The 27,106-nt window shown below is 55.7% G+C and overlaps 1 protein-coding gene and 1 long non-coding RNA gene across 2 annotated transcripts; one reads left to right on the top strand and one right to left on the bottom strand.

The window, feature by feature from the left end:
• Positions 1–929: 929 nt before the first annotated feature.
• On the top strand, positions 930–19,525 carry PLXDC1 (plexin domain containing 1). The gene is made up of 14 exons (XM_075171549.1): positions 930–1,017; positions 2,704–2,852; positions 5,978–6,121; positions 6,495–6,564; positions 6,964–7,086; positions 7,446–7,564; positions 7,772–7,871; positions 9,689–9,784; positions 11,811–11,892; positions 14,183–14,240; positions 15,155–15,290; positions 16,878–16,913; positions 18,060–18,220; positions 19,389–19,525. Exons 1-14 carry the CDS (start codon positions 945–947, stop codon positions 19,506–19,508), a joined length of 1,467 nt encoding a protein of 488 aa, XP_075027650.1. The 5' UTR covers positions 930–944; the 3' UTR covers positions 19,509–19,525.
• Positions 19,252–27,014, bottom strand: LOC142091943 (uncharacterized). The gene is made up of 4 exons (XR_012676919.1): positions 26,694–27,014; positions 24,454–24,558; positions 24,088–24,203; positions 19,252–22,393 (listed from the first exon to the last, which is right to left on the bottom strand). It is a non-coding gene; the product is annotated as an uncharacterized LOC142091943 (long non-coding RNA).
• Between the last annotated feature and the right edge of the window lie 92 nt (positions 27,015–27,106).

The raw sequence follows: 27,106 nt of genomic DNA, 5'->3' as shown, positions 1-27,106 counted from the left end.
GGGCTGGGGTGCAGCCTGAGCCCCCCAAAGCGCTGCCCAAATCACGGTGTGGCCGAGGCAGCCTGGAGCGTCGGGCTGCTCCCGAGGCTCTGCAGTGCCAGTTGGACCCCCCCACCCTGCGACCCCCCCACCCTGCGACCCCCCCACCCCGCGACCCCCAGCCCCCCGGTAACCAGTGCTCCTGCTGCAAAGGGAAAAACCAGGGGAGTGGAAAGACGACGAACGCCTGCGCTGCGGAGACGCGTCCCCTGCGGGTTTGCTGATGGGGGAACCCGGGGGGGCGAGGGGTGGGACGGGGCGCTGGACCCCCAAACACGGTGGCTGCGATTGCCGTGCAGCCGCTCCGGCTGCTCGTCACTGGACGGCAGCTGGCGCGTGGGGGGACACGCGCGGCCACGCGCTGGCTTTGGGGGGCCATGTACCCCCGTGGGGCTGGGGGGCTCGGTGAGGCTGGGGGGGCTCAGCCGAGCAAACCCCCCTGCAGCCCGGTGCAGGGTCACCGACCCCGGGCTGCCCGCAGTGAGGACAGGGCGGTGGGACCCCCCAGCCTCGCTGGTGTCCCCCCCTCTTCCTGGGGGCCGGGGCGGGGGGGTCAGCACATGGAGACCGATTTCCCTCCAGGGAGGGAGGGAGACAGACCCGGCTCGGGGCAGCCGCCAGCTCTGCCCGGGACGGGGGGACGCTGCGCGAGCCCCCCGAGCGCGGGGTGGGGGGTCCTGCCGCTAGCTCCATCCCCGCTGCACCCCCGGCTCCATCCCCGTCCCTCCCCACCCCCTGCCCCACCCCCTGCCCCACCCCCGGCCCCACCCCCGGCTCCCGCCCGGGCTCCGGCTCCCGCTCCCGCTCCGGCTCCGTGCGCGGCTCCCCGGGGGTGCCGGCCCATGGCGGGGCGCTGAGCCCCCCCCCAGCAGAGCCGGGGCCGAGCGGGGCCCGCCGCCCCCACCATGCGCTGGGGGGGCCTGATCCTGCTCTGCCTGCTGCGCGGGGCGCTGGGCGCGCCGGGCCCGCGGGGCGCAGGTAGGGGGGCCGGGGGGCGGCGGTGGGGGGACCCCCCGGGAGTGGGGGTCGAGGGGGGCCCCGGGTGCGCACCGCCGTGCACGGCCCCGGGGGCCTGTGCGCCCGCCCGGACCCCGCCGGCGGTTGCTGTGTCCGCGGTCCCGCGTGGGTAGCGGGAGGCGTCACCCCTTGCCCGGGCCGCCTGCGTGCCCCTCGGCTGCCGCGCTCCGCGGAGCGGGCTGCGCTTTGGGGGTGTCTTCGTGCCCCCCCTGGCCACGCAGGTGCGTGTCACGCTGCACCCCACAGCCGGCTGCGCCCACAGCGGTCACCTGCGGTGTGGGACCTGCCGTGGGGGTCCCACTCCCCGCCCCACGTCCCCCCGCAGCCCTGGCATCTCCGTGGCGGAGGTGCTGGCACCGTGGGGTGCCCGGACCCCTCCTAGCCATGCCGGGCAGCCCTGGGGCGGAGAGGGGGCTGTGGCCCCGCTGCCGGGGTGCTCCCCCCCCCGGATTCCCCCACCCGGGGCGCCCCGTGGCACAGCTGGTGGTGGCCTGGCTGTGGGCGCAGCCGTCCGGCGAGATTTTGGGGAGGACACTGGTGCCTCCGTGGGGGCTCGTTAGAGCCTGCGGGAAAGGCTCTGGGGCACCTCAGACCTCCCAGCAGCAGCGAGGGGCTGGGGCCCCCCCCGTGCCCCCAGGGAAGGTGAGCACGACCCCCAACCACGGAGCCCCTTTCCCCGTCGGCAGTGGGGTGCATCCCGGCGGCTGCGTGCTCCTGCCAGCTCAGCCCCGCTCCTCCCTGCCTCAGTTTCCCCTCCCGGAGGCGCTGGGGACCGAAACCAGCTCCACGGGACAGCTCGGGAGGGGCCCAGGAGCTCGTTAGGCAGTAATTAGCTCCCTCTCCCCGGGGGACCCCGGGCTGAAGGCGGGAGCGCTCTCCCAAGGGCGAGGGGAGCAGCCTGCGGCCCCGGCGGCTGTTTTTGCTGTCCCGCTCGCTGGGGACAGACGTTCTGGCTCAGTCCCTGCCCGTGGGCGAGCGTGTGCCGGCCGCACCGCCTCCGCCCGTGCCGAGCTGCCAGGAAATCTCATGAATCTCTGCAGATTTGGTCCCAAACGGCTTTTTCACCCCCCCCTCCGATCCTGCACTCTGTTTCTGGCCTCCGCTCCCTCCCCAGGGCTGGAGCTGGGCAGGGAGAGATGCGGCAGGAGGGGACCAGGGACACTTTCTTTTGGAGATGGATGCTTGGAGTCTGCCCCGGCACCCGGACCCCAAACCAGCCCGGAGGAGGGGACCAATGGCTGGGGACATCGAGGACATGGCCACGCTGGTGCCTCGTTGCTGAAGCCGCATCTTCCCCATCCCCAGGGCCCCGCGCTCCTCCCCGTGCGCTGGCATGTGCGGGGTGCGTGCTGAGCTTGGGGGGGGTGTTGTAGGCGTTTTGCCTCCTTTCACCCCTCCATCCCAGCTCTCCTCCCCTGGCCGTGGGTGTCTGTCACCTGTCCCTGCACCCCACGGCCATCCCTGACCCGAGAAGCCCTTCCCTGCGTCCCCATCATCACGGTGATGCTGCTTATCAGGGCTGAGACCCCCCCAAACTCGTGTCACCTAAGCAGAAGCTGCCTTGCTGGAGGAGAGGGCTGATCCCAGCCCGGAGGCGGTTGCCCTCCCAGTGTGGGACCCCACTGACCCATCCCTGTGCCCCCCCAGGACACCCTCCCGGGAGCCCAGCAGCGGGCGAAGGACGGCGGAGAGCTCGGGAGACCTTGCCGGGGACCGAGGGGACCCGCATCAGCCAGGACCTGGTGGGGGGCAGCCTGGCCATTGACACGCTGCCGGCCAACGAGACGCGGATCGTGGTGAGTCGGAGCCCCCGCCGCTGCTGCCGGCTGCCCTCCGCCTGCCCCGAGGCGGGATCCGGCCAGCGCCTGACCGCCGAGAGCTATTTCCAGGCTGGGCAGGGAGCTGGTGGAGATGCTGGCTCTGATTTAATGTGTGGGGCTGGATCCCGGCAGCCCGGAGGGTAATTACAGCCCAGTGCGGAGGCGGCGGTGCCCTGGGGATTGCTCCGAGCCCTGCGGCCGTCCCTGCCCGTGAGCCCGGCCACGTCCCAGGGGCACGCCAGGGCCGTCCCTGGGCTGAAAAGCCGGGGATGCTTCGCGTGCCGCGATGCCACGTGTGCAGCGGGGCTGATGCTGCCAAGGTTATCGGGGCTGAGCGGGCTCGGGGCTGTGCGGGAAGCGGGGGTGGTCTCCGGCTGGGGAAGGCAGCAGCCTGGGCTGCTGCTAACGAGCTCCCATCGCAGCAGTGTCACCTCCTGGGAGATCTGACTTGGTTCTCACATCCCGGCTGTGCCTAATTACTCGCCCTCAATTAGCTCCTGGTTATTTGTGGCGGGGCTGTGGGTCCCTTGGCAGCTGGGGGAGTTTGCCCAGCTCTGAGGTCTTGGGATGGGGTGGGGGGGTTGGGTGGTTGCAGGTGGTTTCTGGTGGAGGACGCGCCGGCCGTGGTGACTTGTCCTGGCGTTTTTGCCGGCAGCTGGTCGTGGATTCGGGGGAATTGGTGCCGCCGTGGCACGGCGCGCAGGGGAGAAACTGCTCTGGCTGTTTCCACGCCGCTCGAGCTCCAGCTTGGCCTTGCTCGTTGACCTTCGGGGACGGGGAGGGGCCAGGAGCCAGAAAAGTCCCTGATGTGGAAGTGTTTGAAAAGATCCCCAAACCAGCCCCAAACCACCAGTGGCCACCACGGCGTCTGGAGATGCTGGGATGCCGCAGGGAGGGTGTGATGGTGCTTGTGGTTCCCAGGAGGAAAAGGCAGCAATTTCACAGGGCTCGGCGCTGTCGGGGGGTGAGGAGCGTCTCCCCCGCCCCGCGAGCGGGGCCACGTTCAAGGTCAGGGACGCTGCTCCCCCGCGCGTCGCTGCGTCTCGCCGTGTCCGACCCGCAGAAGGTGTGATCCTACCTCGGGAGGTGCCAGCCCGGGGTCTGGAGGGGTTTCCCCTCTCTCCCCCCAAGATGTTCCAGGTTTGGGGTGCAGAGGGGCAGCTCTGGACCCGAAGGATGAAGCGGGGTGTGATGCTGGGCAGCGCCGCTCTCCCTCCTCGAGCTCTGCCCCACGGCGGCTGCGCCCTCCACTTGTTTGCGTGTCCAAACCCTCCCCTCTCTTAATTCCTGCTGTAACCAGAGCAAGGTGACGGATGAGGACATCCTCGTGAGTCAGCGATGAGGTCAGGAGCCCGGCAGCCAGCTCCTCCGCGCTCCCGGCCCTGCTTATTTCCCCCCCGGTTTATTGGGGACGCACCCGGGGACATGAGGGCACGGGAGGTTTTGTCATTTGTCACCCAGCGCTGGCCTGTCCCTGCGTCCCGGGGGGGCTTCCAAAGCCCCCGCTGTGTGCTGGGATGCAGCAGGTACTGACGCAGCCTTCCCTGTGCCTCAGTTTCCCCATCCATAGGGAAGGGAGGACTCTGGGCTGCAGCAATCCCTCCGAGCTCCGGGAGGGAGAAGGAGCTATAATTGCTGTAGGGAAGAGCTAGGAAAGCTTTCCTTGGAGTCAGGGCTTCCTCAGGCAGAGGAGTGCAGCGGCTCTCCCTGAACTTTGCTGAAGTAGAAAAAAATGACACCGGATTTTTGTAACAGCACTTTATTCCTTGTGACGCTCTGGGGAATAGCGCAGGGCTGTTCAAAGCGGGGGGCTTTGCTTTCCCTTTCTTACCCCCTCCAAGCTGTTAAATCCTGGGCTGGTGGGTCCTTCCCTGCCTCCGGCGCCCGGGCTCACGTGCAGGGAGCGGGTCTGGGAGCAGGTCCTGGGGTCAGCCGGGGCGGGGGGAGCCGCAGGGGGGATCTGGGGGGGAAGATGCTGGGGGCGAGAGGGGGGCCGGGGGTCAGAAGGGGCTGAGCAGCAGAAACGCAGCAGATGGGGACGAGCGGCGAGCGTGGCGGCGCGCCAGGCGCTGGCACGGAGCAGCGGAGCGGCACTTTCCCAAGGAAAATTAAGATGCTTCCCGTCCTCCCCCGCGGCGCGAACCGGCCTCCCCTGACGGGCGACGGCTCCCAGCTGTGTCCCAGCCGTGTCCCAGCCGGCCGCACGCCGGAGCCCTCGCAGGGGCGCGGTGGGGCCAGCGTGGCCAGGGCACGGGCAGGGCAGGGCTGGCTGCGCCCCGGGAAATCACTCGCTCCGCCGCTGTCCCCCAGGAGCTGCCGCAGAGCCGCGTGCGGGTCCCCCGCCGGGATGTGTCCCCCAATAGACCCCTGATCACTTTGAGATGGCTCCTGGCAGAGCTGCTGCCTGATGCGCGCTCGGGTTTGCTGGGACAGGGGGCTCGGGGAGCCTGGGGTGCTGCTGGCGGCTTGGGAAGCCTGGGGGCTGACGCCCAGGGTCCCTCTCCTTGCTCTGTGTGCGAATAGCAAGGGGGTCTGATCGCTCACGCAGAGCCCTGCCCCGTCCCACGCCCCGGTTGTCACCCAGGGGAGCAGCCCCTGCCCCGCAGAGCCCCGCTCCCCCCCCACGTCCCCCCGGCCTCAGCCCCTCGCTCCCGCTGGGCTGGCGGCGGTGGCTCGGCTGCCTTCCCCGAGCTGCCTGTTCCAAGGTTAATCATTTCCTCTGGGCTTCCATGTCTCCAGTTGTTTGCTTCGCTTCTAGTGGTCGCTTTAGCTGTAACTTCCAGCCCCTGGCTCTGGAGCAGGATCGTTTCTTCCCGGGAAGGCTGCATCTGCTGAAGCCTCTCGTGAGTCACGTCTCTCTCGCCGGCCAGCCCGTCCTCTCTGCACTCGCTTGGTCCCGTGGGTCTCCTCTGCACCTTCTCCAACTGCTCAGCGTCCTTTGCTGCTTTGCTCGGGGTTTTTCTGTGCTGCTTTTATTGCTGCTTTGTGCTGAGATGGGGGTCGGGCTCTCCCGGCTGCCCTGAGCCGTGCCTGGGGTTTGCATCTCCACGGAGCAAGCTGGGTAACGCTGTCCCCTGTCACCCCGTCCCCCCCGGCTGCAGGAGGACAACCACAGCTACTACGTGTCGCGGATCTACGGGCCGGGGGACGCCCGCCTGAGGGGGCTGTGGGTCGACATGGCAGCGGCCAACAGGAGCCAAGTGAAGATCCACGGGATCCTCTCCAACACGCACCGGCAGGCCTCGGTGAGCCCGCGGGGCTGTTCTGCGGCCGGGGGTGTCCCCCGGGTCTCCTCTCCCAGCAGGGACTCCCCGACGGTGGCACCTCGCCCGGGGTGGCAGCAGCCCCTCCGCGTCCCGGTGACAGCCTGGTGGAGACCGAGGCTTGGGAGGCGTTTGGTGTCCCCCCGTCCAGGGCTGAAGGGGATGAGCCGTGGGGACCGGGCACCCGCAGGACCCCTGCTCCCATCCCGCTCCCACCCCTCCGTGCACCGGCCACGGGACCTTGCTCCAAGCCAGGGCAGAGCCGGTGCCGGTGGGCACGGACCCGTCCCCCCGCATCCCCAGCAGGCGTTTTCCAAGGGCTGAGCGCGGTTCTCACCCCGTCTCCCTCCCGCAGAGAATCGTCCTCTCCTTTGACTTCCCCTTCTACGGCCACCTCCTGCGGCAGGTCACGATAGCGACGGGCGGTGAGTCGGGGCGGGGTGGGGTACCTGCGCTCCGTCGGCGTTCCCGCGGTGGGGGGGCTGGACACGGCTCTGGGGCTGGCTCCAACCTCACCCCGCGTCCCAGAGCCCAGGGAGCTCAGGCAGAGAAGGGGCTGCAGCCCTTCTAGCTTTCTTCCTCCCCCCCAGTCTAACCCCTGCCCTGCTGCTGGTGCTCGGGTGCTGCTGGTGCTGCGGTGCCGCAGCAGTTGAGGGGATGCAGGGAGGACAGACAGGCTTGGAGGAAAGCCGGGGGGGGATGCTGGGGGTAAAAAAAGGGATGGGTGAGCCAGGTCAGGGCGGTGGGAGGTCAGAAAGAGGGAGCGAGCATCCCGGGGCGGTGGAGGGGAGCGTGCGCGGCTTCACTCTCCTCTGCTCGCTCAGGTTTTATCTTCATGGGGGACGTCATCCACCGGATGCTCACGGCCACGCAGTACGTCGCACCCCTCATGGCCAACTTCAACCCCAGCTTCTCCCGTAACTCCACCGTCCAGTACTTGGACAACGGTGAGCCCTGCTCCGGCCGGCCCCGGAGGTGCAGAGCAGCAGGCAGCCGTCCTGCCCGCTCCTTCCTCCTAAACTGGGCAAAGCTCAGCTCTCTGGAGCAAACAGAGGGGCCGGAGCCAGGGGAGGGTGTGGGGAGGGGGAGCCCAGGGCAGCAGGGGCTGTTCAGCACCCGGGGGGGCTTTGGGTGGGGGTGGCTGGGATGTTTGGGGGGGCTTGTTCGTGGGTCTGCTCAGAGCAATGTGCTGGAGATGGGGGGATGAGGTGGCTCGGAGCTTCGCCGACAGAAGAGGACCGGTCGGGCTGTAGAGATGGGGGCGAGGAGAGACGAGAGGACTGACCCGCTCTGGTCTCTCCCCCAGGGACAGTTTTTGTGGTGCAGTGGGACAAGGTCTATCTTCAGGGGAAGGAGGACATGGGCAGCTTCACCTTCCAGGCGGCCCTGCACAGCACCGGGAGAATCGTCTTTGGGTACAAGGAGGTGAGGGGTGTTTCTGCTGGGGAAGGCACGGCAGGAGGTCCCTGCGGGGGATCCCTGTGGGTCTGGGGGTGGAGAGCTGGTATTTTAACTGTTCACGTGCCGAGCCTGGGCATTCCCAGTGCCACCAAAGCACTGGAGACCTCTGCAGCAGCACCAGGAGCCCGGGGCAGGGCTGGGGTCCATCACGCCCTCTCTCCCCGGCTGCAGATCCCCGTGCCGGTCCTACAGATCAGTGCCACCCAGCACCCCGTGAAAGCTGGCCTCTCCGATGCCTTCATGATCCTCAACCCATCTCCCGATGTGCCTGGTGAGTCGCTGCGCTTAGGAATTGGGGGAGGCGGCGGCTGGGGCAGGGGAGCGGCTGATCCCTCCCTTGGGGATGCCAGGGCTGGCGTCGTGGCTGGGAGAGGGGGCAGACGGGGAAGGAGAGATGAGCCGTCCTCGTTTGGGTGCTTCAGGACACGAGGGTGCACTGCTTGGAGAGCAAAGGAGGTGTGTGGGCTCGGCTGCACGGATGCCCCCCGCGTCCCACGTCCCCTGGTGCATCTCTCTCGGGGTGCATCTCTCTTGGGGTGCATCTCTCTCTGGCCAAGACCATGGTGCAGCCTCGTGCTCTGGGTGGCCCCAGCCCACGAGCGCCGTGTGCTTTGGCGAGGAGCTGCAGGCACAAGGGCTTCGTGCTTCTCGCCCAGTGTGTTCAGAATCGCTGTGAGCAGCCAAGCCATCGCCTCCCTGATTTCCAGCTGATGAGGAGGAGGGGAAGAACGGTTGCAAATGAGACTGCAGATGGACGAGAGGCTTGGGGGGTGCTGGGTGCCTCGTTCCTATAGGCACGCGGGTTTAGGGGAGCCTACAAGCCGCACCGCTGCTGCTCTGGGCTGTCCTTGAATGCGTGGCATGGCGCAGGTGCTGCATGGCTGCTGCGGGCAGGGCTGGGGTCTACATCTATGTCGGCAGGACATGGGGACAGCTACATACATGTCCGCGTGCTTATTCCACACGTGCCGTGAGCTGCAGGCAGGGGTGAGCTCGCGAAAAGGCTTTTCCAGCCTCTCCCGTCCCCCCTTGTCACGAGGAGCCCAGCCTCGCTCCTGCCTCCCCACGCTGCACCCGGCGCGGGTGCTTTTCCTTGTTATTTATGGAGCCTGCCATCTGGCCCTCGTTTATCACCCGTTTACAACAGTTTGTGTAAAAACCTCGGCCGGGCTGGATGGTGCCTCCCTCCCCGCCCCCCAGCCTGCCCCTGCCGGGCTGCTGCCCTCCGTCCCCTGGGCTCCTGACCCCTGCCCGCACCTCCCGCCCCCGGGGCTGTGAGGGGGAGCGGGTGGAGAAGAAATGCAAGAAGTGGGCACGAAAAAACCTAATGAGGTGAAGAAACAAGGCTTGAAGGGAAGGAGAGGAGGGGATGGGAGGGGAGAGCGTGTTGTCCTGCTCATCCGCTGGTCTCCAAGCACGGAGCAGAGCGGCGAGGAGCCGTGGCCACGCTGGAAGGACAGGTTTGATTATATCCTCGCAGAGGCACGAAGCCAGAGAGGCGTCTTGGCCGGTGTCACCACGTCAGAGGCTGCGAGAAAATCTGGGAGAAGCCTGAATCCCGGCTAGACCCCTCCGGCCCCTGGGATGAAGGGGGCAAGGCGTGAGGGAGATGGGGGAAGGAGGAGGCTTTGGGGGGAAGGCGGCTGCCGAGCGGGAGCCCGGGGAGCGGTGCGGAGCTCCGGGCGAGCGCTGCGCACGGGGGAGGCTCGCGGCCCCGTGAGTCACTGACGAGCAATGTGTTGCGCAGCTTCGTGTTTGTTTAGAGCGATGCAGGACTGGACCGCATCCATCTCGGGAGCCTCTGGTCGGGGAGAGGGGGACAGAGCTCCAAGCTCCTCCTAGCAAACCCCAGAAGAGGCGATCTGCGCCCTAACACCCTCCTCCTCCCCAGCACCTCCTGCAGCCTGACGGCCGCCGCACGCTGTCCTCTCCCACGGGAACGACCCCAAGACCTGGGGCCACCTTTGCCCTTCAGCAGCGGCCCGAGCTTTCCCCGCACACGCCGGGGTTCAGGCGCGGGGTAGGGGATGGGGAAGGGCGTGCGGGGTGAGTTTGTGCCCAGACTAAAGCCAAGGCTCCGTGTTTCAGAGTCTCGCCGACGGACCATCTACGAATATCATCGCGTGGAGCTGGATACCAGCAAGATCACCAACATGTCAGCCGTGGAGTTCACCCCGCTGCCCAGTAAGTCGGACAAACTGGCATGGTGCCCCGGAGCGTGTTTCCCTCCCATGGTTTCACCCAGCAACTCCTATTTCCAGCCAAAGGGGGAAGCCAAGGCTGGAGGGGGCAGGTTCCATGTATGCTGGAAGGGTGCGTGGCTGCCACCCATCACGGCTGGGATCCCCCAGCGCGCCGGAGCCGTGGAGGGAGGGCGTGCTATCGGCCAGGGCGCAGCTCGCCCCTGCTCCGGGCTCCCCCAGCCGTTCTGCCTTCGTGAGAAGGTGCGTGGGTGGCTGTCGCTGAACGTCTCGTACGTACAGCCCTGTCTGGGTTTATCAGCTCAGAGTCAACCTCAGCCAACAGCAAATCCCACGTGCGTGCCAGCCTGGCCGCTCCGTAGCGGAGATGGGAGCCTGGGATGCAGCAAAGCTCAGCTGGCAGGGGAGGAGCCGGTAAAGGAGGGGTCTGCGGGCAGCTACCCCTTACCTGGTCTGCTCAGCTCCCAGCTAAGTGACAAGAGCAGCGGTGCCAGCACGGCGTCCCTGGGAGCGATGTGCTGTGGTCCCAAGCTGCTGCTCTGCCAGCACCTTCCCTGCGCCCAGCTGAGTCGGTGGCTCTTGTTGCTCACCAGTAGATCCCCTCTCGCCCCGGTACTTTGATTCCTTATTTCTGCACTGACAGCTCTTCCCACCCGTCCAGCTGCTGAAACTCCCCTTTGCTCCATAAGCTGCAGCTAATTTTGCTGGACACTGGTTCACTTCAGGTCTGTCTACAAGACATTTTCTACGCCTCCACACGCAGATGAGATTTCTTAAGGATCCTGTTAAATAGATACATTTTTAGTGTTCGGATCCAAGGACATGTGCGCACGAGGGAAAGTTGTCATGCAGTCCATAAATACAGAGCGGAGAGTAAATCCGTCACGAAGATACCAAGGTTATGCATTTAAACGGTCTCCCCAGGGTATTTTACGACGATTTTAACAGCAGGCAGGGTTACTGCAAAGCAGATCATAAATAAGCATTCTGCAATGATTTTTTTCCTCCTTAAGACTTGCTATGTTGTTTTTCCCCAGCAGCTAGGGTAGCTGAGAGCAGCGTCTTCAGAGGAGCCACAGAGCTAGAGAGAGCCAGACTCCACGTTTCTTCTGGGGGTTTAATTTTTAGCCTTATTCAGGTCAGAAGTGGATGAACTGGGTTAGCCTCTGCCTCTTCTCCAGAGGTCCTTGCTTGCTCGCTGCCTCCACATGGCAGTCTGCTCGGGAAAGGCTCGGGACGGGAGGGCGGAGGAGATCGGGACCGGGGGACACCAGGAGAGCGTGGGCAGCCAGGTCTGGGGTAGCAGCAGTGCTGAGGTTGCTCAAGGGGCAGAACGTGGATGGAGAAGTGATGGGGTGTCTGGGTGAGGCGTCCCAGGTGGGGTGGGGCTGCTGTGCACCGATGCAGGACGTGAACCTCTGGTGTTCTGCCTTCATCGCTCGGTATTTCACAGCGCCGGGTCGGCTCTCGGCTCTGCCATTGCGGGCTGGCAGGGACTCCGAGGGACTTGTTAGAACTGCTGGCTTCCGTGACTTTTTTTGCAGACAAGCCCTCTTGGCCATCTTTTCTAGACAGGGTGGCAAGCAAATGGTGGTACTCTACAAGCAGCTAGTCCTCTCAGTGGAGATGTTCTTGCAAAACTACTTGGTAGGGACATAGCAACACAGAGGGTTAAACTGTTCGTATGGCTTCCTTCCTGCCGAGAAACACCCTCTGTACAACAAGACACGGCGTAAGTCTCAGATGAGTTTTAATTCCCGGCTAAACAGAATGGGAGGACATTTACAGATGGACTGGGAGTCCACCCCTGCTAGAAGGTGCTGCCTTGTCCTGCAGGTCCATTGCAGAGAGAGGCTGGGCTGGGGACTCGCCTCCTGGTGCGAGTTCTACCATGGTTCTACCATGGTTCTACCTGGTTCTACCCATGCCACCAGCTTCCAGCGCACGCTCCCTCGTGCCCGTGCAGGTGCTGGCGTGTCGCTGGTACGTCTCTCCTCTCTCTTTTACAGCTTGTCTCCAGCATCAGAGCTGTGAAATGTGCGTGACCTCGGAGCTGACCTTCAACTGCAGCTGGTGTCATGTCCTGCAGAGGTAGCTGGATGGGTTTCCTTCCCACCTCTTCTCTTGCTAATGTTTCTGTAGCTGGGAGAGCAAGGGCAGCTCCAGGTCTGATGCCTGTATCAGTGTTGCTGGTTTTTTATTAGTATTTTCCTTTTTTTGTTGTTTTTTTTTTGTTGCTTTTTGATTCAGTTAGGGTGCTGCTCTCCTGGTCTCATGGCCATGGTTGAGGTGATCTATCTCCGGTTACAAGCCGTTGAAAGGAGACATTTCCCAGAGCTGGGGGTCTTGGTCCTAATGTTTTGCTGCAGCAGCTGGAACAAGTTGAGACCAGAAGCAAGACTCGCATTTTTTTGTCAGTGTGATTAAACATGGGGAAAACTTGTCCTGACTTAGGCCGTGATTTCAGACCGAAGTGCAGGGCGGCTGGGACACGCTCCGGTCTGCAGGGCAGCGGGAAGGTCACGGAGCCGGGGATGCTCCTCAGCCCCAAAGCTGCGGGTGACGGGCCCTCTGTGTCGGGGATGAGACACAGGGGGGAGGAGGGTGGGGGGCACTTGCTGCTTTTTTGGGGGTAGACGGAGGATGCGGGGGGACGGGGCTGACCCCAGCCATGCAGCAGCCCTGCTCCGTCCTCTCCTTCAGCTCAAGCAGCGCGATACGGAGCATGAGAGAGTTTAATGAGATTTTGCTGAAATATTTATTTAGAGCTAGCGGCAGGGGAGAGGACCCAATAACACAGATCCTCACACGCGGCACGGGCACAGCCGCGCTTGGGAAATGCCCGGCTCTCCAGGATGGCAGGCTGGTGGCCCTGCTGCAAGGCAGCCTTGGCTCGCCCCGGCATCGCTCCCGGGCACCTTCCCTCCTTTCTGTAGCCCTTCTCTCGCTACGCTCAAGACTTGCACCCTTTCCTTACAGGCAGCAATTTCAGCAAGGTATGAGCAGGGCAGCTGGGACAGGGAAAGGTCCTGAGACATCGGCAGAGCGACCCTATAAATCGGCGTGGATGCACTGCCTTCCAGTGAGCTGGAACACACCCCGAGCCAGGGGAACAGCATTTTTCAATGACAGTTGCTCAGTGGTGGCTTCAGATCAGAGACTATTATATTCTCGCAGATGCGTGAAACCAGATGTGGCTTTGGTAGCAAAACCAAGCTTGGGATACAGTGGCTTAGTCTGGATCTCGTTTGGGCTGAAACCCCAGGGTTCAAGGACTTCGTCATTCTGCTTTTTCCAATTTCACAGCGCTTGCAAACCCGATCTTCCAAAATCCAAGTCGCTGTTGCTGATGGTTGCTCTTATCACTTATGGTACGGTGACTCCTTGAAGCGTTGGCTAAAAGCCATGCGCCCGGCAGCCAGAACTGCGTATCGGCAGCTCGGTCCTGAAGAGCTTAGGTTACAAACGGAAAGTACAAACGGCGAGCGTGGAGGAAACTGCAGGCTAGAGCAAGCCTACCGCTGTCCTGTTGGCTTTCAACCAGGTTGGGTTTGCAAAGTCAACGTGATCTTTCCCGAGGAAGTTGGTAGGGTGGCTTCCAGGGTTTGAACTTCCACCCTGGGTCCAGCTCAGCGATTTAACCTCTTAGCTCTCTTTTGGACAGTGGAGTTTGTATTTTCGCTTTTGCTGAGCCCGTAATCGTTACAGGAACTTTACTTCAAGCAAAGATCTCGGTGACTCAGTGGGACCTGAAGTTTTGTGGCTTCTCCTCTTTTAGTGGTTGGTAGTTGGGTAAATTAGTGCTTGTATGAGCTGAACCCCTGATTCATATTTTGGTAGTCCCCAGAGACTTTCAAAAGGTCGGAGTGCTATTTCATTCCCTCTGCTTCTGTCGAGATTTCTCTAGCTGGTGTTTTCCTGATGCTGTTTGTAATTTCTTCAATGTGTTTTTCCTGTGCAGATGTTGCTGGAAAAAAAAAACCCTCATGAAGATCATGGCCTTGCCCTGGCACAGAGTCCAGGGAATGGAAATTCAAACTCAGTCTATATATTTTTCCTATTTTTCTGCTTCTCCGTTTCCCTTGGAGAAGCGGTGTTGAACCTTTTGCTCCTCTGTGAAGAGGAACATTTGGGTCCTTCCAGCACAGCTGTACTGGAAACCCCATGTCTTTGGAGGCCAACTTGTACATAATCTTTCCAGTCCTCAGATCTTTCTTTGTCCAAGGATCTGTACGCAGCGCCCATCGGGGCAGCATTTGGGACTCTTAGGCAGCTTAGAAATGACGAGCAATGCCACCCACGTGAGCGGGCAAATGGGCATGATGTTGCTGTGCCTCTCAGGAATTCAGCTGCCACAGGTTAACACTGCTCTTCTCTGCAGATGTTCCAGCGGCTTTGACCGATACCGCGAGGAGTGGCTGTCCTACGGCTGCGGCCAGGTGAGACCGAGAGGGGAATCACTTCTCTTAGGTCCTCTGCTAGGGATGATGCTGAACGGCAGAAAAAGCAATGGCCAGATCCCAGCTCAAAAACTTCACTCTCGGCTCCGCTTGGCCCATGCTGTTCTGGAACAGGCTGAATATCCCTTTAGACGTCCCTTGCCCACTACAGCAGGACCACTTAATGGAGGATGTCTCTATTGGAATAGTTAAAAGGCAGTCCCTCTAATCCAGCATTACCCGTCTTTGCCCTGCTGGAGTCTTGTTTCTGTGCTGGTCGGTGCTGGATGTTCAGGAAAGATGCAGAGACCACCATAAGTTACCAAATGGTGCAATCTGAGTACGCGGGGATATTTTTTTTCTTCACTTTCTGAAGCATGACTCTTACTCACTCTCAAGCATGAAGAAATTAGCCCTTGTGATTTTTTTTGTCCTTGTTAGTACAATTATCTCCACATTGGATGAACTAGTTTCTTTGTCTCAGAAAGATCAGCTCTAACGAAACATCTGTTTCTGCTTTGGGTTTTTTTGTTGTTTTTTTTTTTCCCCACTGAAAACTCAGCTTTGTTCCCTGTTAACCAAGAAGGTTGAGTGAGGGAAAAAGAGGTCACAGTACCTATGTAAGGTCGTTCAGTGATGCAGGAAGGTCGGACTGTAGGACCTTGCCAGGTCATTGTCATTTGTCCTACTGAAGTGGTTCCCAAACTTTTCCTCCTCTTCTCCAACCTCCAGGTCACGCCCCCCCCGTACTTCTCCTGGCACTTCTGGACCATGTCCCCTGCTTCCACTCCAGCGTTTGAACCCCAGGGACTTGGCAGCCCTAAGCCTGGGAAGCGCAGCCCTCACCGCTGCCTCCCTGGCACTCTTGCTGGAGGAGGGCTAGGAGAAGTAGCTGTTCTTCATTTTCTTTCCAGTCAGATGAGAAGACCTGCGAGGATTTAGCAGAAGGCGACCACTATTCAGCACCTCCTGACAGCTCTTTCTCACCACTGGATGAGGACGTCATCACCTCCACGTCCTCGCTCTTCATCGACAGCCTCACTACAGAAGGTAGGGGCGGGTGGGTGAGGGGCTGGGGCAGGGACACCCCATCCTCCACGCTTCTCCCTGGAGAGGTCTTTCATAAAGCCAATGCATATCCAAATAAATACAATAACAAACCAAGGGCAGGGGTGAGTGCAGGACGCAGTGGAAAGCAGAAGGAAGGGCAGCCTGAGAGGTGAGACTGGGAGCGATGTGGTGAGGGGAGAGATGAAACCCCCCGGTGCAGAGTTTTACAGCTGCATTGCAGCCTTTTTACGCATTTGTGAAGGTCAACGAGCAATTAGTCCCTGGTGGACAGACTGCCAGCATCGTAACAGAGGTTGATACCCTATACAGGGGCTCGTGCCTGCAACGTGCTTGGTCCTACCTGTGGCTGGGGGCTGCCAGTACCCTCAGACGGGCAATAATACAGCCCAGGCTTGTGATTGCCCTCTGCTCGGGAACGGTGTTCCTTCCAGCACAGGCAAGCTCCACGTAAGGACCTGAGTTTCCCTCGAGACACCCATGTTCTAAAGCTTGCTAATCCTATTAACACAGGGCTGGCTCCTCAGATCCTAGCGGCAGGTATCACTTCAATTTTGCTGCTTAATAGTCCCTAACGCAAACTGCTAATTAGAATAAATAGAAAGGAACATTAGTAATTGTCCTTCAGCAATGGGAAGGGGTTGGGGGGAGGAACGGAGCGCCTGGCTGACAGAGTTGACTTTGAAAGGAGCGATTAAAGGAAGGGGGAGTGTAACACCACCACTGAGATTATTTTCCAACTCATCGCCAATTCTTGGAAAAAGAACAAGAGGCTTTCTGTGACATAGTCAAGCATGAAGTCAATTTGTAATCTTGGAAGGAAAGAAACAGCCAGCTGCATCAGGCAGCGAACTTTAGCTGGAGAAGCACAGCAAAGGAACAAGCAAAGCAGAGGAGTGGACCCACCCTCCGCATCCTCCCCAGCCAGCCCAGCTCGCTGGCTCTGCTCACGGAGATGTTTGTGAACGCGTCTGACTTGCTGGTCGTGTGTCAGCGCTGCACCTAGCAAACCTGTAAGCCAAGGAGGAAGGGTTCTGGATCAGGATTGCAGCTGGACTCGTGAGGGTGGTGATGCGGAGACCATCGAGACATGAAGTCTTGTACAATATGTCCTGGTTCTTCCAGAACGAGCCGAAGAATGGAATTGGATTTTGGGCCCCCATGGAGGACATCTACAGCATAAGATCCCGTTGATTTATTCGGGAGGTGTTGGCGTGTATTGCTGCAAACGCCATAGTCTGAACACAGACACCCACAAGGGCTGGGGCCCCATCCAGCATTCACGTATTGCCCTGCTTTGCACATTAAGCATATTTAAAGACGTTTCCTCAGATGTTTGTGCTCCAGGTGCCACCTTTGTGAAGGAAGACAACAAACCGTAAGCCATATGCTTTCAGTATTGCTGTTTTCTGGGTGCCTTCCTCAACTGTCACTGGCCATGGAAATGCTGTGCGAGAGGTGTGTTCTGTCAGTGGCCCCGTTACAGAGGGATGAAAGCAGGTGGGAAGCACGCAGAATATCCTAGAAGGCTCCTAACTTTCTTTTTTTGCCTTTGTCTTCTTCTTTTAGATGATACGAAGCTCAATCAGTATGCAGGAAGGGAAGGTAAGCCCTTAACCTGCTCTCTCCTGCTCACAGTCGCTCCAAGTGAAAACACGGTACGCTGAAATCAAATGCCGCGGGGAGCTGCGATCAGTCAGCAGAGTGGGCAGGTGAAGCTGAGAGTGGAGGGATGTCATCACGATGAGACTCCTGTTGTCCCTACCCTGATTAATACCATTTCAGGTGGTGAAAAGTGGGAGTCAGGACGAATCTGTTTTACCCTGATGCTGTTTGTCTCCTTTTCCCACTTAGTCCCTGTGCAAACTAAGATGATGAGTTTTCTCTTTCCATGTAGTTCCCTTTCTTGGCAGTTTTTGCATAGACACAAAGTCCTTTTTTCTTTTGAATTTCCCCAGCTGTGCCAAAGAGCAGTGTAAAATCCAGATTTAAAAAGTGTCCTTAGCCCAGCTCTGCCTTTTTCATCTCCGTTCCCGTGAGTCCTCTCTCAGTCCGAGTTTGTTTGGCAGCCCCAAGGGCAGGGAACCGAACTGTTCCTGAAATGCCCTTACTAATTTCGGAGTGTGGGAAGGATCCGAGCCCTCTTCCCCTGATGTCAGATTTGCGAGAGCTGCAGTCGTATGCAAAGCACAAGCCCATCCCTCTTACCTGAAAGCAGCTCGGGGAAGTTAAACTGGCTAAACTGGGTGCAGGATCAGTTCCTTTGCAGGCATGGGGCCTTTGAAATGCATGATCTTCCCAATTTCAGCCAAATTGCTCCCCAAATGGCTGGTAATGTCACTGCTGATGTATGCCACACACACCCTCTGTGGCTCTCTGCAATTGCATATTCATAGCCGAGGACCGAGGGCGGGCTGGGGTAGGACGCACTGAGGACCCCACTCGGCATATGGCTAATGGCTTTCCATCAGAGCGAGCAGCCAATATATAACGAATATGGATTGGAGGGGGGGTTACTGCGTGGCGGTGGTTTAATCTTCTTTCAAACCAGCTACTGCTGTCACCGAAGGGGATGCTGGAGCGCCGACAGCTCCCTGCTGCATCGGCCCCTCTCGCTGAGCCTGACAGTAGCAGGCTGAGCTGCTCAGTACGTGCAGAGCTCCGAAAGGTCCCGCCTTGCTTTGCTTTGCTGTCCTTTCTTTCACCGAGGTCGCAGCACAGTTCAAGACTCAACCGAATCCTCTTTTGCAGGTGTGGGAAGCAGCCTGCCTTCCGAGAAGGCCGGTGCCCCGATCCACACAGGTACTATCGTGGGGATCGTTCTGGCTGTGTTGCTCATTGCAGCTATTATCCTTGCTGGAATTTACATCAACAGCCACCCCACCTCCAGCGCCGCCCTGTTCTTCATCGAGGTGAGTGGGGAACCTTATCCCTGGCCAGTTTTCTCTTCCTCTGCTATCAACACAAATCCTAACCTTCTAGAGGAGAGCAGGGAGCAAGGAGAAGAGGAGAGAGGAACTTTGATAGAGTTCATACCCGAGTTTCTTTTCGTGGTCCTACAGTCACAGCTCATCTCCCAACCTCCAGTTGATGATGTTTTAAACTTAGGCTCTCTCCCTCCCACACAGTTTTATTTTGCTCCCTTTCACACGCTCCCGTTCACACATTGCCTTTCTTCCCCGTGCAAAGTTAGACTCTTCCACCTGCTTGCATGAGCAGTCCACCCGCAGCCTGGCTGGAGGGCTCAGCTGGAGCTATGGCATAATCGAGATCGCTGCCTTTTGAATTGCCCAGCTGGATTTTGTTGACTAAAATCGTCAGACTTCACTGATAGATGTCATGCCATCAGCTACTGTGTAAGTGGTGGTGCGAATGCTCTAAATGGAAGATTTTAATTCTCGGAAAGACAGGGGGTCCAACAATCTCCATCTGCTGTTAAAAGCCAGAAGACCGCTCGGTGTAGGATCCCGAGGCAGTCAGAAGTGGGCTGAATGCTGGCACAGGAGCTGCTGCGGAGGGAGTGAGCAACACTTAGCCCTCAGCCTTTCCTTATCGCTCGCCGGCTTTTTCCTAGAGCACTTGTCTTTCCTCCATCTGTCCTCTTTGCAGAGACAGGCTTCCGAGAATTGATCTACATGGCCTCCACCATTCAGTACCTGAGCACTTGGCAATGTTTGATGCATTTATCGACACCCGGCTGAGAAGGGGCAATGCAGTTGTCCCGGTTTTGCAGACAGAGAGGAGACACGGAGCTGACGTCTGGGGTCGCAGGGGAAGCCTGTGGCCGTCCTCGGCTGCACAGGCCACCCTTGTTTAAGTGAGATTTCACTTAAAATTTCCATTTCCTCCCCGCTCCCCATTTTAACCTTATTAGTGGGTCAGCTCAGTGAGATCGATGCATTGTAATGAACTCTTTTAAGCATGAAGCGATTTTTTTTAAATTTATTTTTATTAATAAAAAGTCAAACTTTCACAAAGGCAGCATTATTTTTGTTTCAGGACTGAGCTTCCAATTTCCCTGCAGGCTTGGCGTGAAAGGCTCTGTCATAGCTTCTGATGGGTCTTTGTTTCTGTCCGCAGCGAAGGCCACATCACTGGCCTGCCATGAAATTCCGAAATCACACCAACCATGCAACGTACTCGGAGGTGGAGCCGGCCAGCCAGGAGAAGGAGGGCTTTGTCGAGGCAGAACAGTGCTGAGCGCTTCTCCTCCTGCGTCTGGAACCTCCCGTGTCTCAAGTGTTGGAGTCTTCTGTTGTTCTATCGCAAAGTCTTTCCCCTCTCGGAAAAGAAATGGCAAGTAGAGGAAAAAGACCCAATGGAGCATTTGAAAAGAACGAGTCAGGGCGGTGTGAGGCTGGGACTCGGCCGGATTCCTCACGGGGCGGCGACAGTTGCGACATTGGACTCTGCCTGCAGCCCGGCACCGAAGCCCTGGATGTGGCGGTAGAAAAAAAGTGCAGTCAAAGTTTTGGTTTGGCGTGGGTTTTTTTTTCTTTTGTGGTTGGGTTTTTCCCCCGTGGTGTGTGGCTGACCTCTTCCCTCCTCCACCAGGAATCTCAACAGGGGCAGCAAAGGGGGGACAAATCTCGGTACAGGCAAAATACGCAGTCGCCTCAAGCAGCAGGCTCTTGGGGACACCAAACAGTGGATTCTTGCTGCACACTGGCTCTGCCTGCGCTCAGGAAAGTCGGGCTGTTGCCTCTTCCCCTCTCCAGGGAGAGGCTGGGTGGTTGGGGGCAGGTGCTGTTGGTGGCCCAGGAGAGGTAAGGTTGGCTCTCCAGGGCTCACCTCCTATCTCCCGTCCCCTCTCCCCCAGCTCCATCCCTTTCTCTGCTCTCCCCTTCCCCTTCTTTTGGGGCGGGCAACATTTAATTTTGTCTTCATGGCCGAGAAGCCTCGTGGCCTTGTCTTTTCATCCTGCAGTTGGTCTTCCACCACCATGGCTTTAACTCCCTGCCCTCTTCTCCCTTCAAAGCAACAGCTTCCACCCCCTGCTCCAGAGGAAGGGAAACCTGAGCTATTTTAAGGGCAAAACCCTGCGGAGGATTCACCTTCAGAATCTTTGTGAGCCAAGGGCTCTGATGCACTTTTTGGCATCTAATTAGTTTGCTAAATTACTAAGTATGACCCTTACCCTAAAGGAGATAGAGTGTGATAAAAATCTTAGATTCCTTCAAAATACATCCTCGTGGCGTGGCCACTAATCCAGCAGGAACGGAGGAGGTTTTGATGGAAGAGGATGGGGACAGAGCACTAGCAAAAGCAGTGTCCTCCCACGGGCTAAATCCTGAAGTAAATCCAAGCTCATTTATGGGCATTTCACATAAATAAGGAGTGAAGGCATACATGCCTTGATACCATGGAAAATCTAAACATCACCTTGTTAACATCGTCGGTTTTAGAGCCTACTCGAGTCAGTGGAATTTTTTCCTTTTTTTTATTTTATTATGTCTGTGATAGGCCCCTGGACTGGATTTGTACATATATCGTGATTCCGGAATCTGACCCTAACTAAGGGCTTCGACACTAGACCTCTCAGGGTTTTCTACTCCTTCTGTGCAATCAGAATTCATGACTAATCTGCAGAAATACTCTACCCTACTTCCACAGCCACCAGCTGCAGGATTGGGCCCTAAGCTGAGGAAAGCTTATATAAAAAAAAGAGAGCGTCGAAGTCCAGTGTAAGGTAAAGTTTTCTTTCCCCCACCAAAAAAGGTGTTGGTTGTATGGGGCTTTTTTTCCTTTTTTTTTTTTTAATTTTCTCTTGATCCTCAGTTATTTATTCTGATAATCATGTTTGGTGCATATTTTATCCACTGGCTGGTTCAGCTGTCACTGGTGGTGATTACTGCCAAAGGCAGGGTCTGTCTAATTAATGTTTTCCTTCTCATCTGCTGAATTTATATAGCCATTAAAGATAAATATGGATGCTTTGTGGCATTTAGACCCCAGATTATACTTTCTCATACATAGCCACTAGGGAGACTTTTGCTGCATCTTATTATGGCGTAAAGGCACCAAAATGCTCAAACAGGGTAAGTCAGACTGAGTCGTGCCAAGTTATTATGGCCCAGACAGTCTCTCTTCAGACATATTTTGAAGATAAACTTTATTCCCAAATAAAGCTTTCAACTGGAAGGTTGTTTTTTCCCCTGTTCCTCTGAAGCAGAAAGAATTCAAAGGGATGCTGTCATCTAGTTTTTGCCCAGGTTCTGATCTCCTTTGAAATGGTTATGAGCTGGTAAGGAATTTTCTCTGGATTTAACTCTTTTCAAATAATGGCCTTGTTTTTAGTGGTTTTCTTAACATGCATACACAATAACAGCAAGATTTCGGGTACTCCTCTTCCCCTAGAAATGCTATGTAACATCCAAGAGTTCTGAAATGCCGCGAATTTAAAAGAAAACAGACTTTAGAGTGCAATTGAGCTGTATAAATCACTGCTGCATTACTGCAGCCAGGATCTTAGAAGGATTCAGAAGGGGATCAATACTCAGGTGGAGAATAACAACATCCAACTGCCATAGCACAGAAACGGTTGAGATACATAAAACACCTATACTTCAGGGCAGATGCCAAGTGCCTGGAGTCAAAAAGGCTTTTTTTATTCCTTTAAGGAAAGAAACAAAACCAACCAGACTATTCTCTATTCTGTAGCTGTGCAACAGATGTTTGGTCTACCTTCTACTGAGCAATATGGTTTGGGGTATTGTCAGGTAGAGCGTTAACGGCTCCAATTCGTCATCCCTAAGACCTTGTGGTAGAGTAGATGGAGAAGTTACTGCCCATAGTCACGTGCATGCTCGGAGCTGAAAGCTTGGATTCAACCAGCATCTCCCACTGCCCATCTGGAGAAGCAAGGCACTGAGATGCTGTGTCTCAAGGAGGAGAAGAAAAAATAAATATTCTGTCCTACCTTTCGACATGAGGTCTAGCTCTGGGCACTTGAAGTTCACATCTGGGAAGCTCACAAGTCAGCAGGGAGCAATCTTTTCTGAATATTCTTTGCACATGGCTTTGTAGTGGAAGAGAAGAGGTTGTCTATTAAATTCTGGAAAACCCAATGGTAATGTTGCCGATGCCTAGAAGAAAGAGAAAAATGTCTTTACCATCAACAAGTACTGCTCTAATGTTGAAGAGAATAGGAGAGTCTGGGTGCAGGTATAATGCTGCGCCAAATCAAACGCATCAGGATCAATATTCCTTTCTTATTTGTGTAACTCTGACTTCAAGATGCCGGTTAATCTTGCTAGTCTCGAGTGCTGAAGCAAGAACGTGATGATGGTGACTATGACATAAAAAGAGTTTGATTTTGCTTTTAATCATGTGGCTTCTCTAGCCACATCCTGAGGTTTTCCTCTGGATTCTGATGAACCCAGGATTTGGGCTTGCTTCAAAGCAGACTGCGTAATGTACATGTGTATATGGACCTGTATATTTTATAGCTATAAGACGGGCTGGGGCTGTTAGCTGTGCTCAGTCCGTTGCTCAGCTGGTTAGAAGAGGATGCAGAACACAGACAACTGCTGCGGCTCCTCAGTGGTCTTTCCGAGCACCGTGCCCTGGCAGTTTGTGGCAACTGCTGAGCGTGTCGTTCGGGCGTAGGGCAGCTGCAGAAAATGACATCAGGCAGATGTCATCAGGCAGAAAATGACACCACGTATCTGCTCCTCGGCCACTCGTCCACGTTCAGCAGTTGGGAGAACACAGCACAGGGTTTATCAGAGACCAATGCAAAGTTGGTTCTGCTCTAATGAAAGTTGGGGGCTAACGCCCTCATTTTTGACATCAATGGGAGCAGGACCCAGATAAAAAAATATTCTCTTAATAACTAAAGGCCTACTTTCCACATACTTGAATTTACAGCACAGTTGGACTATTTTGGGGGACTAAAGGCACTTTAACTGTCTTTTAATGCAATGTATTTACTATGGATTATCTGCATGGAATACAGTCTTAATATTAAAAAAAAAATCTTCCTTTTGGACTGCTTTGTTTTCAAAATAAAACATGCAAAGGTTATTGGTCATGTTATGTGAACTTCTAAACTGGATGGGAATTATTTTTATCTTGTATTCTTTTAATTGACACTATAAGAATACAAGGATTCTTTTTAAAGACATCCTTTTCTGTCTTAGTAATAACACATCACATCAGGAGGTGTTCCCAGGACATATCTAGGATAAAAACTAATGTAATTGAGGTTTGAATCAAGACTTAATTTTCTTCTAGTTTTATTCTGCTCAGCTTGCTTAGTTTTTTTTTTTTTTGCAGGCTTCTCAGCTTGAACAATGAAGTTTGCTCGGGCCATTTGACTTTTTGACAGTAGTAAGGTTTAGCGTTTTGATCTCTGCACTAGCATCAAATTATTTCAAAAACGTAAATCACTTTAAAGGTCATTATCTGAGACCTCTAGGTAGCACCTCCAGGTTTAGGCTTTGCTATTGTACATTAAAATTACGTATAAATCCGGATGACGCAGTAACTGAAAGGAGATGATGAACTCTCGGAAGAGGCCCGTCTTACAATTAAATACGGATATCAATAGATGAATTCCCACGGGAGCTTTGATAGCACTGCTTCCACGTGTGTTACACCTTGAGTAGCTGCTAAGGGCACAGCCAGAACAAGGACTTACCCGTAACCCTTTCCACGCACTTCCCTTGCAAACTGCTGTACCATGTAGAAATACCCAAGGCAGCACAGAAATTGGAGCAATTCAGTCCTGCTTCACATCCCCTACGAGAGGGAAGTATGAGCCTCGTTAGAGACATACCGAGATGGAAGGATGGTCGCCGAGGCAGGACGGGGCTGTAGTTAAGGTGCTGGGTTGTGGTCCAGGAGATGCAAGTCTCCGATAGTAAAAGATCTCCTGGTATCTCAGCTGCTCGTCTGTAATATGTGAACAGTAACACCGTGTTTTGCCTGTGGCTATTTAAATTGTAAACTCCCCAGCCTGGGGCTGTTTCATAACATGTATGTGTACTGTTCTTGGCCTTGATTCTGCTCGAGGAGCTAAACGCATAATTTTCTAAGCATAACTTTGTCCCTGCTGCCCTCCTGAAGTGAATGTCACCGTTTTTTTGTACCTCCTTTCAATGGCTATGACCATGTTGCAATATTGGGAAAAGAAGTAATATACCTGCTTCTTCTCATTTTCCCTTTCACCTCCCCAAGCCCCTCGCTTGGGGATGACCCTGTTCATCCTCTCTTCTCCAGGAGTCTTCTCCAGATTGGGAGAACTGTGCTAACACAACACAAACAGCTGTAAGTTAATTTAAACATGATACAAGAATTCTACTCTCCCAATGCCTTGTTCTATTTTTCCGAGCAGAGATGTAGCAGATATATAATTGGAATATATATATATTCTCCCTATGTTTATATATACACACACACAAAAGCAAATACTTTATAATATATAAATATGCAAAAATGTCAGCTCTCCTGAACAAATAGTTTTCATACTAAACAACATCCCAGAAACGGGGGAGAATACTTTAGCCATTATGCAACTAAACAAGGGTTTATACCCTAGAAATGCAACTGCAACCTCAGGTACAACAGCATGCTGAACCATAATTAATAGCACTGAAAGCAAGGCGGGAGCAGATTGCTACAAAAGGGCCTGTGGGTGGTGGAATAAAATCTCAAATAGATGCACAGCTCTGAATCTGCATTTTACAAGTGCTGTGGAATTAAGCTTCGGTTACGACTGCGAGCAGGGAATTAAGGCTCCTGAAGTCCTCGCCTGGTTGTATATTAAATGTCTTTATGCCTTGGGTTGCCTCACCTAGAAAGGAAGGATGGGAATAATTTCCTTTCTCACAAACAAATTGTAAATTTGCTATTTGTAAGATACTTACAGATGCTCAGGGGAAAGGTGTTTTCAAGGGGAAGTGGAATTACTTGCTAAGGTGACTGCAAGCATCATACACATGTCCATCTCAGAAGCTGTTTTTTTCATCTCTTAGGCTCACTAAAAGAATTTAGAAATCTTCTCAAGTCAGCTTTAGAGACGAGGAGCGGGTGCTGCTGTAGTCAACCTGTCTGACTAGAATACATAAAGCTCACGCTCACCACGGCTGGGGAGTGGGGCAGCAGCACTCACCCAAAGTGGGGCTCACACAAATCCTAAAATAGGTTTGGGGGAAGCCATGAGGCTGATTATCACGCTGGGGTTTTTATTATCCTTGTGAGACAATTTTATTAGTTTGCATAAAATACATTTCTGGCCCACGAAGGTGAGAAACAGATTTTTTTGTTGTTGCATTCAGCAAAGGGAAATGTATTGTCACACACACAAATGCACCGTTCTCTAGCTGTGACACACCAGCTATTTGCCTCACCGGCTGCTCATCCACCGCTCCCAGGAGGCTGCATCTGCCGCCCTGTCACCAGGGCTCCAGGAAGAGCCAACCGCTGCCTTCAACATCCACACCACCCGCGCGTGAACCTGCTGGGTGCTCGCCAGGACGAAACTCAGCTGGCGCCTGCAGCAAGGGCTATTGCTATTTCAGGCAGGTAGTTCCATAGAAACCTTGCAGCGCAACTCTTTTCTTTTCATCCCTTAATCAGATTGAATTATAAAATTACCAATCCAAAGGCTATGCTAAAATTGCAGCCACGATGCCACCGCCGCCCGCAGGCAGCTGCCGGCCGCACCAACCCCTGCGGATGCGCCTTCCACCCTGCGCGTGGCACGTCCGCCAGCCGGGCTTCGACCGGCTCAAGCCATGCTTCCGCCACCACAAATTGCTACCTGAAGCCCCGCACTGCTCTCTCAAACGGCAATTATCAGCACAGCTCCTGAAAAAGGCTCGACTAAGAGGCTGGGTGTAAGGAAGCAGAAAACACCTGCACGTCTCCATTCAGCTACCAAGAGAGGGTCTCTGCAATAACCTTCACCTCCTCCCACAACTTTCTCATTACAAAGGGATGAGGAAGAACCTGTGAGCCCAATTCACATGCTGAAAATTTTCCAAACGCTGGGGGTTATTTTTCTTTTCTTTCCCTTTTTACACAACAAATCCTGATTGCTTAGCAAGTAGGTCAGAGCAGGCAGCAATTGTCCTTTTTCTCAGGAAAACTGAGCCAAATTTTGTCAATCCCCTCCTCAACTTGAACTACAGTTATAAAAATTGACAGCTGCTTTTGTTACTTTTTTTAAAACCTGACCAAATCTTCAGCATGTGCTGCCAGAACCCATGTAAAACCCTTTTCCTCTGCACAAAATAACTAGTAAAATTTCAGGATTGCTGTGATAAGAAGAAAGCCTTTTATATTTGTTTTTTTTTTTTTAAGTACTGAAAAGAGCGGGTTTGCTGTTCTTTTAAGAATAATAGCGGGTTTCACGCTCTGTGACAAGCTGCATGCAAGTACCTGCCGGCTTCCTGGTGCCTGCTCTTGAGGGTTATTTCGATGACTCCGCTTCACTGCAGAAGGATTTTTACCTCTGCCAGCCTACAGACCGGCAGAATAATAAGAAAACCCACAGTGAGACTCTCTCAACTCCTTCACCTTTCCCCCCCGCTAGCTGGCGGAGGTGGGGATAACTCGACCTGACTATCCACAAAGAAATGAAGATCTACGAGAGCTCCCGCTGTTGGCAAAGGAAAAGTGATGCCTGGAGGTGTCTGACAGCAAGAGAGATGCAAGAGTTTGTACGTGAATCTCCTAGAAACACCTGTGCCACGAGCTTTGGCAGTGGGAACACGGGACCGCTCAACACACAGCAGTGAAGAGTAGACAGAAGCTTGAAGCAATCATCAGGTTAATTCCTTTAACATTTATGC

Source organism: Calonectris borealis, chromosome 22 (assembly GCF_964195595.1).
Source record: "Calonectris borealis chromosome 22, bCalBor7.hap1.2, whole genome shotgun sequence".
NCBI classification, from domain to species: domain Eukaryota; kingdom Metazoa; phylum Chordata; class Aves; order Procellariiformes; family Procellariidae; genus Calonectris; species Calonectris borealis.
The sequence above is the reverse complement of the archived record's forward strand: the minus strand, read 5'-3'. Positions and strand labels throughout refer to the sequence as shown.